Source organism: Haematobia irritans, chromosome 4 (assembly GCF_050003625.1).
Source record: "Haematobia irritans isolate KBUSLIRL chromosome 4, ASM5000362v1, whole genome shotgun sequence".
Classification (NCBI taxonomy): Eukaryota; Metazoa; Arthropoda; class Insecta; order Diptera; family Muscidae; genus Haematobia; species Haematobia irritans.
In genome coordinates this window covers 222814696-222827852 of record NC_134400.1, presented here as the reverse complement: position 1 = coordinate 222827852, position 13157 = coordinate 222814696, and the positions used below count along the sequence as shown (strand labels likewise).

At 36.4% G+C, this 13157-nt stretch overlaps 1 protein-coding gene across 4 annotated transcripts in view; it reads left to right on the top strand.

The window, feature by feature from the left end:
• Positions 1 to 13157, top strand: part of Ncc69 (sodium chloride cotransporter 69) — a 309232-nt gene that overhangs the window by 273085 nt on the left and 22990 nt on the right. For all 4 annotated transcript variants that reach the window (XM_075308676.1, XM_075308675.1, XM_075308673.1 and 1 more), the window contains 2 exons: positions 3544 to 3641; positions 3733 to 3962. In XM_075308676.1, the coding sequence (XP_075164791.1) occupies positions 3544 to 3641; positions 3733 to 3962 (328 nt within the window). The remainder of the gene's footprint in view (positions 1 to 3543; positions 3642 to 3732; positions 3963 to 13157) is intronic.

Genomic DNA, 13157 nt, shown 5'->3' with positions numbered 1-13157 from the left:
TATCTTTTCATCTAATTCCAAAAACTTTTTTAATTCCAAATACTTTTTTGCTTACACCGGGGTTTGAACCTGGGTTTGTTGGCGCCATAAAAGAACGCCTTAGCACACTCAACCACAAATGTAATTTAATACAAAGCGTCGAGGCATCAATTCAAGTGTTTGTGATATGACATCAAGACATAACATTCTAACTGCTTCTCCAGATTCTCTTTATTAGTATGAATGAAGAAAAGAACATAAGTTCGAATCTCACCAGCGGTGAATTTTTTATTAAATATTTTTCGAAAATTTTTTATTTTTATTTTATACATACGGATGGTATTGCAAATGGGCCATATCGGGCCACTTTTACGTATAGCCGCCATATAAACGGACCCCCAAATTTGGCTTGCGATTGCTCTAAGAGAAGCAAATTTCATCCGATCCGGCTGAAATTTAGTACATGGTGTTAGTATATGGTCTCTAACAACCATGCAAAAATTGGTCCATATCGGTCTACTTTTACGTATAGCCCCCATATAAACGGACCCCCAAATTTGGCTTGCGATTGCTCTAAGTGAAGCAAATTTCATCCGATCAGGCTGAAATTTGGTACATGGTGTTAGTATATGGTCTCTAACAACTTTACGTATAGCCACTTTTACGTATAGCCCCCATATAAACGGACACCCAAATATGGCTTGCGATTGCTCTAAAAGAAGCAAATTTCATCCGATCAGGCTGAAATTTGGTACATGGTGTTAGTATATGGTCTCTAACAACCATGCAAAACTTGGTCCATATCGGTCCACTTTTACGTATATCCCCCATATAAACCGATCCCCTGATTTGGCTTGCGGAGCCTCAAAGAGAAGCAAATTTCATCCGATCCGGCTGAAATTTGGTACATGGTATTAGTATATGGTCTCTAACAACCATGCCAAAATTGGTCCATATCTGTCCATAATTATATATAGCCCCCATATAAACCGATCCCTAGATTTGAACTCCGGAGCCTCGTAGATGAGCAAATTTCATCCGATCAGGCTGAAATTTGGTACATGGTGTTAGTATATGGTCTCTAACAACCATGCAAAAATTGGTCCATATCGGTCCACTTTTACGTATATCCCCCATATAAACCGATCCACCGATTTGGCTTGCGGAGCCTCAAAGAGAAGCACATTTCATCCGATACGGCTGAAATTTGGTACATGGTATTAGTATATGGTCTCTAACAACCATGCAAATATTTGTCCATAATTATATATAGCCCCCATATAAACCGATTCCCAGATTTGGTTTGAGGATCCTCTAAGAGAAGCAAATTTCATCCGATCCGGCTGAAATTTGGTACATGGTATTAGTATATAGTCTCTAAGAACCATTCAAAAATTGGTCCATATCAGTCCATAATTATATATAGCCCCTATATAAACCTATGACCAGATTTGAACTCCGGAGCCACTTGGACAAGCAAAATTCATCCGATCCGGTTGAAATTTGCAACGTGGTGTTAATATATGGCCGCTAATAACCATGCCAAAATTGGTCCATATCGGTCTATAGTTATATATAGCCGATCCCCAATCACACAAAAATTGGTCCATATCGGTTCATAATCATGCTTGCCACTCGAGCAAAAATAATCTAGCAAAATTTTATTTCTATAGAAAATTTTGTCGAAATTTGATTCCTATAGAAAATTTTGTCAAATTTTATTTCTATAGAAAATTTTGTTAAAATCGTATTTCTATAGAAAATGTTGTCAAAATTTTAATTTTATAGAGAATGTTGTCAAAATTTTATTTTGTCAAAATTTTATTTCTATAGAAAATTTTGTCAAACTTAATTATATACGTATTTAATCGGCCATTTTATGTTTAGTATATACCACGTATGGACTACGTGGTATATATTACGGTATTAGGAAGTTTTATGATACCTTGTCATCGGCAAGAGTTACCGCAACCCAAGTAATTCGATTTTGGATGACAGTCTTCAGTAGAAGTTTCTACGCAATCCATGGTGAAGGGTACATAAGCTTCGGCCTGGCCGAACTTACGGCCGTATATACTTGTTTTCATTAAAAATAAACAAAAAAATTTAAATTCATGGAAATTTGCAAAACATTCTTAGAATAACTTTCATGGAAGTGAAACGGCATAGGTTCAAATTGCAGCTGGAATAAAATTTTTAATTTTATTTTTATAATTCTTTCTTTTATTGATTGTCTATTCCTTTTTGCGAAATTTCATTGTCCAATGTACTTTAAAAGAAATGTTTGTGGAACAACTTCCATAGCACAATTGCCTCGATAATCTAAGTGAGCCCAAAATTTCGGGCAACCGCTATACCTAACCTATCCAGGACCTATTTTGCAAGAGGGATTAATGAAGCATACCTCCAGGGCACAAAAGCCAATTGAATTCCATTTTAGTTCATGGAAAATATTATGTTACAAACTTGTTTTTATTGTATTCGACCTGTATTTGATTTTTCCAATTAATGAATTATTGATAGAAATAGACCTGGAGCTCGTTTCTATCAATAATTCATTAATTGGGAAAATATTATGTTTTAGTTCAAATTTATACTATTATTTGCAAACGTTAGTTAAATGAATTAAAAAAGCCAAAATGTTTGTCTGTACATGACTTCAATAATAAGTTTTGGCCATTTTCTCGATAATATTTGGTATTTATAGTGACATTTTTTATACATTTATTTATACACAAACTGCTCATTTTGGAATGGCTTCTCATCGGAGAAAACCAAATTCGGTAAATGGTCACTTTCTTGCAAGACATACAATTCCTTGGCTCTTTCCAGTATCTTTGGTTGTGCAACATTATTTCTGAATGCAATAGATCCAAATGGTTTTGTAAGCTTGTCAACAATAAAATGAACTCTCACTGGAATAAATCTGTCAGTTTTCAGACGAACGGTTTAGAAAGGATATCAACCATAAATTGCTTGCAATACATGTCAGTCACACAGTATATAAAAAAACTCAAAGATGTAACTCATCGAAATGAAATAAATTCAAACATTTATAATTTTTTCTTGAAAGCAACACTGACTAAATGAAACTATTTCACAAATATGTATAAATGTAAATTTTTGTTAATGAAATGAAATTTCATTTTTCACAAGATTTTTTTCTTAGAAGTCATCACTCAAATAAAATCAAAATTCTTATAATTTTATGAACGACTCTCGTACACTTTACCTGGAGGGGGGATTGCAATCACTCAATTGCTAAGCAAACAAAGCCCTTGAAGCCATTTAGTTGAATCAACTACGTTTTGCTCAGATAATGACCTAAAATAGCCTCTACGTGTCAAGCCTCTTGCTATTATTTATTACTGAAAGGAATTATTTTTAGTCCGAAATCATTGACTCAAATTGCATGTCAATAAAACTTAACCCTTGCAAAAGGCAGGACACATATTGTCTGACCTTTGATTCTTTGATTCAAAGAAAAGTAAAATTGAAAATATCATTCACAATTCATTTAATTAAAAGTAAACCTATTTTTTTCTTGATTATTTGTCACTTTAGCATCCAGTACCAGTGATTTGTCATTTGTTGCTGGTGGTCCGAATAAAGAAGTGTCTGGTTTGCCAGATCCAGCTGATCCCAAAACAGCTCCTTTGTTGGTAAGTTGGTAAAGAGACACAAAAAATTGCAATTTATTCACATTACTGGGAAAATGGGAATTTATTTCAATATCTTTTTTTTTAATCATAGACGAATTCCTTACGTAAATCGAAAACGAAACATGATGACCCCGCTGCTTTATACAAGGGTCCCGGTGGTGTCGAATTGCCCAAAGAGGTGCTACATCAATTGAGTCTCTTTACCCGCAAACGTAGTCATGCTGTCATCGATGTCTGGTGGCTCTATGACGATGGTGGTCTTACGCTGCTCTTGCCATACATCATCAGCACGCGTCGCACATGGCAATCGTGTAAATTAAGGTAAGTGATTTGTGGTTATGCATCCATATCGCCGAACTGTGCGTCTATGTGGAATGAGTTTAGAGTTTAGAGCAATATGTCAATGCAAGACACACACAACGCTAATTTAAAGTGGCATTTGATTACCTACACACAAAAAATTTATTTTCTGATTCAATCACGAAATTAATTGATCCAATTAATTTTTAATTGAAATGTCTTCAATCACAGAAATGATAGTATCAATTAAAAAAAATAATTGAAGGTCAATTAAAAAGTTAATTGATCCAATTAAAAAAATTAATTGATACTATTAGTTTTGTTTCAATTAAAAAATTTGTTGAATCAATTCAATTTTTAATTGAATATTTTTTAAAACTCAATTAAAATTTTAAATGGAAAAATTTTCGTGAAATTTTCTTGTGTGTATGGGCCAGACGTCAGCTGTGCTGTCATCAATCTTGGATAACTAGGAGTTGGGGCACTACCACTTACCTGCTTTTAGTTTGGTCTAAGCCACTTTGGTCTCCCGTTCTGGCTAACGTTCGTCCAGTGACATGGGTGGTGTCTGGAATCCATGAACAGGATTAAGTTCAGCCACCTCACTATTGGCAGAATAGAGTCGTATTAGAGGTTGTCGCTATTAACTCTAGACCCAGTCTTTCTTGAAGGTTGAACGCATATGTAAACGATGTTTATTTGGATGATTACTATTAAACCAAACGAAGAAGATGGTTTGATTTGGTTTGTCTTCATGTAGGGGAGCAGGAAGTTCAATCATTTCATATCGAGTACTGCGGAATCCCATAGTTGCCCCAATTTTCCGAATGTCCATTGAATTCACATTGACGCTTAATCCCAGCAAAGAATGGAGCACTTTTCAGCAAGATTGTAAGGGAGAGAGGCAGTACCAACTGCTTACAAAACAACCGAATCAATGCTGATTTTTATGGGCGATGTCCCGATTGGGAGCAGCTTCTACATAGCGCTGATATAATTGCTCATTTTGCATGAGTATAGCATTGTTGTCGTGAAGGAAAACATCACTACCTTTCATGCATCTATACTGCACGAATTAGTTGCAATAACGTAAACGAATGATCATAAACTAGTTTGATTACTCGTTTACGTTATTGCCACCAATTCAGGCAGTGTGGATACACTGCCTATTTTATTGTATACCAAAAAGTGCTACTAAACTCTTACTGCTGAAGTATTTTTTGCTGGGATAGTTCATCAACAAATTTGGTTTGTCTGAAAGTCCAGATGCTGGTGAAAATTGCTTCTATCTCTGCCGTTACTGCCGTACAATTAGAACGTAAAGAGAAAACAACAAACTAGAGGTAATTTTTGTCAACTCCATCGATTCGGGCAAAAATCTGATTACTCAGGCCTCCGCTAGCATGATTACCATCTTCTTCACAAAACATAGTCTCTTTGTTTTGCTAGATATGGGTATGGACAATGTTGCCAATTTCGCCATACAGCTTAGTATCATTGATGTCGATTTGCTGGTGAATCCAGAGGTCGAACGAATACTTAGGCAAGATAACATTGCGAAAATAAAGTTGAGAATGCCGTAACATCTAATTTTAGTTTTTAAAGATATAACCTCCGCAAGGATGAAAACGGTTGCACTGTATTAAAAACTTTGAGGGTAATCTTTGAATACAGTACAACAAGCCTATGATTCCTATAGTAATGGCAACAATGAATAATGATTAGTTTTTGGATTAGTTTTGCTTTCAATTATGTTCGATCTAACATAGCTATTTCTGTTTCTTAAAAGTTGGCAACACTGGCTATGGCTTCTGAGTGATGTCCATTTGCGATTATCATCGTGCGATTATTTTCTCCAACTTTCGACGTGCATTAGGTTTGGTTAGGTATAATGGCAGCCCAATATTTCAGGCTCACATAGACTATTCAGTCTACTGATATACCACCGTGGTGAACTTCTCTCTTATCACTGAGTGCTGCCCGATTCTATGTTAAGCCCAATGAAAAGGGACCTCCTTTTTATAGCCGAGTCCGAACGGTGTTTCACATTGCAGTGAAACCACTTGGAAAAGGTTTGAAACACTCAGAACTGTCACCAGCATTACTGAGAGGGGATAATCCACCATAGAAACACCTTTTGGTGTTTGGTCGAAACTGTGGCTCCTAACACATCGATGAGCTTAATTTAAATTTTGCCGATAAAGCTTCGTCAATGATCTGTGTTTATCCATGGTATGATGACTTCAACCAAGAACGTAGTTCACTCCAAGACGAATTTCGTGAAGGTCGTTGAAAATGAGTTGTTGATCCGGAAACCATTGATGCTGTGTGAAAACTGACATTGCAAGATCGCCAGATCGTTAGATTGAGACAACGTTAGGTATTAAAATATTGCATGAATGTCAAAAAAAATTGTTCATATTGTCGATTGGTCGAAAGAAATGCTCCAAAAATTCGGTCGCGGTGATTCGAAAGACGTCTATGACATCGTGACAGGTGATGTATTGTGGATTTACGCGTATGAGCCCAAAAGTAAACAGCAGTCGACTGTCCGACACCTGAAGTAGTGATTGATGCGCTCAATCAGAGTGGTAAAAGTGCTTCGACAATTGCAAAAATGCATGCACAAATATTTAGATATTAATGGAGAATATTTTGAAAAACAACAAAGGTAGTTGCGATGATTAATATTTGGATTTGTTCTATTTTTCCAAAATATAAAAGGCCACCCACGCATAATAAAATTCAGATTGTGTATAACTATAGCTCTGAATGATAAAATTAAGGCACTGTTCTGTATACTTTGTTAGTCAACTAAGGCTAGATTCAACCTGAACAAATATTTGTCGAACATAGAATGTTTCTTACAAAAAGTTTGACTCTTATTCGTTTTTTTTTGCAAATATCATAACCATAAACTTATAACGAATAGGGAAAAGTAATCAATTCATGAACTAAACCATTGAAGTCACTTGGAATGTTGTCCTTTGGGCAATTTAGTTTTCTAAGGAAAACCTCCAACTCTTATCCTACTCCCATCTGTTACTTGTGTATGTAGAATAACATAGGAAACGAAGATCCCACACCATTTCTCCCGTCCAGGCTAATATTAATTTTAGATCTGACATTGAAAGACTTAAGTTGACCAAACTTCGACCATAATACAATGTTGGGAGTTAGCAAATCTTATATCAACCAAGATTTGCCAAAAGTTTTTCATAGTAAGGCGGGAAAACATGACAACGCATTGCTTCATGTTTACAATATGAGATGGCTGCACACTTCAAAGTTAGATGGTGTTTGGGTGACATTTTTAGATGTGAGATATTCGTTCGAAAGGATGTCCTTTTCAAAATAAAGTTTTTGGTTTGCTTTTGAAAATGATTGGATAAATAATGCATACTTTATATTAGGGTGACAAATAAAAGGACATCGAAAAAAAGACAATCTCTATATTCTACGTCAATTTGGTATTTCGCTGGGAAGTACAATATAACATAATAATTGAGACGTTGGACTATTCTAGAGACAAAGAAAAGTGGTTTCCAAGGTTTGTTATTTTGGTATTCAAAGCAAATATGGAATTCTTTTTATAGTTAAACGGATGTTTATTCATAACGACGAGAGCATGCCGTTAATTGTGAAAAGCTTTATTAGACAAATGGTCACCAACAACACGATTACAAGGCCATATCCTGTTCATGAAATGTATAGTCAAATTGCAAAGTGACTTAACTATTTTCTTGACAGTTTCACGAATTTAATCTTTAAGAAACAAAATCGACGCCGGATTACTGACATTACTTCAAAGGAGATAACACTGTCCGGAAGCTTTTCCCATGATCACAGAAAAAAAAATATTAGTTTGCTTCAATCAAGAAATTAATTGATCCAATTAATATTTCAATGAACTTTATTTAATCGCCAATTGATTAATTTTGATTGTGATCAAAAAATCAATTAATTTTTTGTTTGACTATTTCTTCAAATGTAATTCAGATATTAATTTAAAAAAGAAACAAGTACATATGACCGAATCTCATGTACCCTCCACCATGGATTACGTACAAAGTTCTACTAAAGGGTGATACGGTCAAAATTTGGTCAAGGGAAAACGCGTGTAAATCGGTGAAATCGTTTATTTAAAAAATCAAATTAAATTTATTTTTCAAGTTCAACTAGTATAAAATTCAGGAAAAATATTCAGTTATGCTTTCGCTTTTCCAAATCCGAATTGCTGGGCCTCACGCTTGACACCTGCCATCAGATTTTGTACAGCCACCTTGTCCACCTTCTTCGCCGCAGAAAGCCAGTTTGCCTTGAACTGCTGCTCGTCCTTAGCAGTTTTTTTGGTCTTCTTTAGGTTCCGCTTGACAATAGCCCAGTATTTCTCAATTGGGCGGAGCTCTGGCGTGTTGGGAGGGTTCTTGTCCTTGGGAACCACCTGCACGTTGTTAGCGGCGTACCACTCCATGGTCTTTTTACCGTAATGGCAAGATGCCAAATCCGGCAAAAACAGTACGGAACAACCGTGTTTCTTCAGGAAAGGCAGCAGACGTTTATTCAAACACTCTTTCACGTAAATTTCTTGGTCGACAATCCCGGAAGCTATGAAAATGCTGCTTTTCAAGCTACAGGTACAGATGGCTTGCCAAACCAGATATTTCTTTGCGAACTTTGACAGTTTTATGTGCTTGAAAATATCTGCTACCTTTCCCCTTCCTTTTGCCGTATAAAACTCCTGTCCCGGAAGCTGCTTGTAGTCGGCTTTGACGTAGGGTTCGTCGTCCATTACCACGCAGTCAAACTTCGTCAGCATCGTCGGGGATCGCGCTTTGGCCGTCGTACTTTGTTTATCATCGCGATTTGGAGTCACTACCTTCTTGTAAGTCGATAGTCCGGCTCGTTTTTTGGCTCGATGCACGGTTGTTGACGATACACCCAGCTTATTTGCGGCATCTCGGGAGAGAGGTTAGGGTTTCGCTTGAAACTACCGGCAACTCTCTTTGTCGTCTCAGCGGCTTCCGGTTTTCGATTTCCCCCCGATCCAGACTTCCTGGCTGTCGACAAACGTTCCCCAAACACTTTAATTACATTTGTAACGGTTGATTTGGCAACTTTTAGCGATTTTGCCAGCTTTGCGTGCGTAGCTCGGATTTTCGCGATGCGCGAGCAGAATTTTGATACGCTGCTCTTCTTGCTTGGACGGCATTTTGACAACTGAAGGGTGAATTCCAAAATCAAAATAGGAGCAACATTTTACACACACACACCTTCAAAATGAGGGATGTTTAGGTTTTTTGAATGCAAAATTGAAAGAAATACGTCAAGTTTATATTGACCAAATTTTGATCGTATCGCCCTTTAAAGACTGGCAACCACAATCGAATTATTTGGATTGTGTTAACAACTACTGTTGACAAAATATAGTTTTATTTCTTACCGTTGGCTTGTAAATTGTAAGTTAGTAGTATGTAGGCTAGGTTAGGTATAGTGGCAGCCCAAGTTATTTTAGACTCACTTAGACAATTCAGACCATTGTGATACCACAAGTGGTGAACTTCTCTCTTATAAAAGAGTCTTGCCCGATTTTATGGTTAGCTCATCGACAACGAACCTCCTTCTTATAACCGAGTCCGAACGGCGATTCACATTACGGTGAAACCACTTTGAGAAGCTTTGAAACAATCAGAAATGTCACCAGCATTACTGAGAGGAGATAAAACACCGCTGGAAAACTTTTCGGTGTTTGGTGGAAATTGGAATTGAGCCCATAATCCCGTTCTTAAGTGAGATTTCCATTTAACAGCAAGTGCTTATCAATTTTTGCTTTTCCCCAGTATTCTCTTACGGTCTACGAAATTTATATTTTCAACTGTGTTTGGCTTATTTTTATGGTGTCACCCTATTACACATGATTTACAAATATATTCACTGTTGGTAAAATATATGCAAATCCTCTAGTTAGCCTTAAATGTTTATGAGCATCCTTAAAGTTTTCACTTGTAAGAACTATGTTTCTTTTCTTTGAAATGTTGTTTTCTTTGAGTTTTCCGTCACATTTCTCCATGTGTGATGGTTGTACAAGTAACTAACTTGTAAATGTATATGAAGGAAGTATGGGTTGTAAGAAATCCAATAATGCCTCGATTCATCACTAGGCATTAGATTGATATGTATATCGATAGTTTCTTGAGACATTCCTTCAAACGAATTCAATTTTATAAACTGTGACGCCAAGGACATCTCATATGCGTATATGTTTTATGTGCTAGAATACCCTCGAGCTAAATAAAATTTAATGGATTGCTTGAAACGAGTATATTTGCAATCTGACGCCTTAACCTCTGACTAGATAAAGTTTAAGCAGAAATGTAAAAGAAGATTTCTCTAACATGCTATGAAAGCTATCGGATGTTGTTTTCTTGTATTTAAAAATTCCTTTGGCTATGACATTGGAAGCAACTAAATAAAAAAAACAAGTATATACAGCCTGGCCGAATCTTAAATACCCACCACCATGAATCAAATACAATAGTTTCTTTTGAAAACTCTTTGTCGGTGCGGGTTACTTGATAATATATAAGTTTTCAGGGGGTTTGATGACAGAATATCTGTCCCAAGCAGATCAATTCAACCAGTATACTTCCCGAATATAATTTTAAAGATTTTATCTATGAAGACTAAGTCAGATTCTGGATTTATAAGAACCATTTTTGGTTGAGTTTTTTGGGGAATCATAAACATCTCGTGTAAGTGTGCAAGATAAATAATGAAATGACGCCTTAATTTAAAATCTAAAATCTGTAGACTTTTACCCCCATTATTCAAATGATTACAAGAAGTAAAATCTGGAAATCCTAATTGTGGTTCTAAAAACCCTACAGAAATTTGAGGGCGGGTTTATAAGGGGGATATGTCAAAATCTGTACCGAATCGGAACACTTATTTATGGTCCTAAAAAACTTCTAGATTTAATATTTGAGGCAAATTGAATAAAAACTACGGTTTCTAGAAGCCCAAGAAGTAAAATCGTGAGATCGGTCTATATGGGAGCTATAGCAAACCATAGATCTATACACACCATATTCGGCACACCTATTTGTATTCCTAAAATATCTCTAGATTTCAAATTTCAAGCTAATCGGATAGAAAATACAGTTTCTAGACGCCCAAGAAGTAAAATCGGGAATCGGTTCATATGGGGGCATAGCAAAACATAGACCGATAGGCTTCATTTTCTGCACACCTATTTGTGGTCCTAAAATACTACTAGATTTCAAATTTCAGACAAATCGGATAAAAACTACGGTTTCTAAACGCCCAAGAAGTAAAATCTAGAGATCGGTCTATATGGGGGCTATACCGAAAGGTGGACCGATACACACCATTTTCGGCACACCTATTTGTGGTCCCAAGATACCTCTAAATTTCCAATTTCAGATAAATCGGATAAAAACTACGGTTTCTAGAAGCCCAAGATGTAAAATAAGGAGATCGGTCTATATAAGGGTTATATCAAAACATGGAACTATACAGACCCTTTTCGACGCACCTATTTGTGGTCCCAAAATACCTCTAAATTTCCAATTTCAGGCAAATCGGATAAAAAACGGTTTCTAGAAGCCCAAGATGTAAAATCAGGAGATCGGGCTATATAGGGGCTATATCAAAACATGGAAATATACAGACCATTTTCGACGCACCTATTTGTGGTCCCGAGATACCTCTAAATTTCCAATTTCAGACAAATCGGATAAAAACTACGATTTCTAGAAGCCCAAGGTGTAAAATCTGGAGATCGGTCTATATAGGTGCTATATCAAAACATGGAACTATACAGACCCTTTTCCACGCACCTATTTGTGGTCCCAAAATACCTCTAAATTTCCAATTTCAGGCAAATCGGATAAAAACAACGGTTTCTAGAAGCTCAAAATTGCTGGACGATAACGCCATTATTGAAAGCTGTAGCGTGATTACAACAGACAGACAGACGGACATGGTTATATCGTCTTAGAATTTCTCCCTGATCAAGAATATATATACTTTATATAGTCGGAAATCGATATTTCGATGTGTTACAAACGGAATGACAAACTTATTATACCCCCGTCACCATTCCATGGTGGTGGGTATAAAAACTAAATGAAAGATCGAAGCTAAGTTCATCAGAATCGGAATGTCATATCCGTAGCATATTGAATTCTCAGCCTTGAAGGCATAGCTAGCAATGAAGTGAGAAGTACATTGAAAGCTAACATTGATATCAACTATGGAAAAGTAAAGACTGGAAGCCATTGATTCCTAACTGTCGATGGTAGGTGGCGGAATGAAGGTTTGTGTTTGCATTAAACCGCTGGCAAAGTAGTTTTTCTAATCTAGAGATTCCCTGGAATCGAAAGCCTTGCGACCTAGAACGTTTGGTTTTTCAATACCTCTACCGTAGGTAGACGTTTCACGGTAGATTTGAAATTTTTCTAAAACCATATGACCATGTGTCAATGAAATGATCATCACTCTACAGCTTAATTTCCCAGCAAAAAATGGAAGCTATTCTTAAGGCACAACTTCCAAAGAACTTTCAAAAATGTCCTCCCAAAGATGTTCATTATTTTAACTGCATACGAAGTTCTTTTAATTCAATTTTCATAACTCGCTTTTTTCATAGTTATAATGGGTAATTTTAACTTTTTATACCCTGCTCCACACTGTGGAACAGGGTACTATAAGTTAGTGCATATGTTTGCAACACCCAGAAGGAGACGAGATAGACACATGGTGCCTTTGGCAAAAATACTCAGGGTGGGCTCCTGAGTCGATATAGCGTTGTCCGTCTGGCCCTGAACACATTTTTGTAATCAAAGTCTAGGTCGCAGCTTTAGTCCAATCGACTTCAAATTTGGCATAAGTATGTGTTTTGGCTCAGAATAGATCCCTATTGATTTTGGAAGAAATCGGTACAGATTTAGATATAGCTCCCATATATATATTTCGCCCGATATGGACTTAGATGGGCCCAGAAGCCAGAGTTTTAGCCTAATTTGCTTAAAATTTTACACAAGAAGAACAATTAGCACTCCGATTTAGTTGATATTTTGCACAGGGAGTAGAATTAGCATTGTAGCTATGCGTGCCAAATTTGGTTGAAATCGGTTCAGATTTAGATATATCTCTCATATATAGCATTCGACCGATTTACACTCATATGACCAC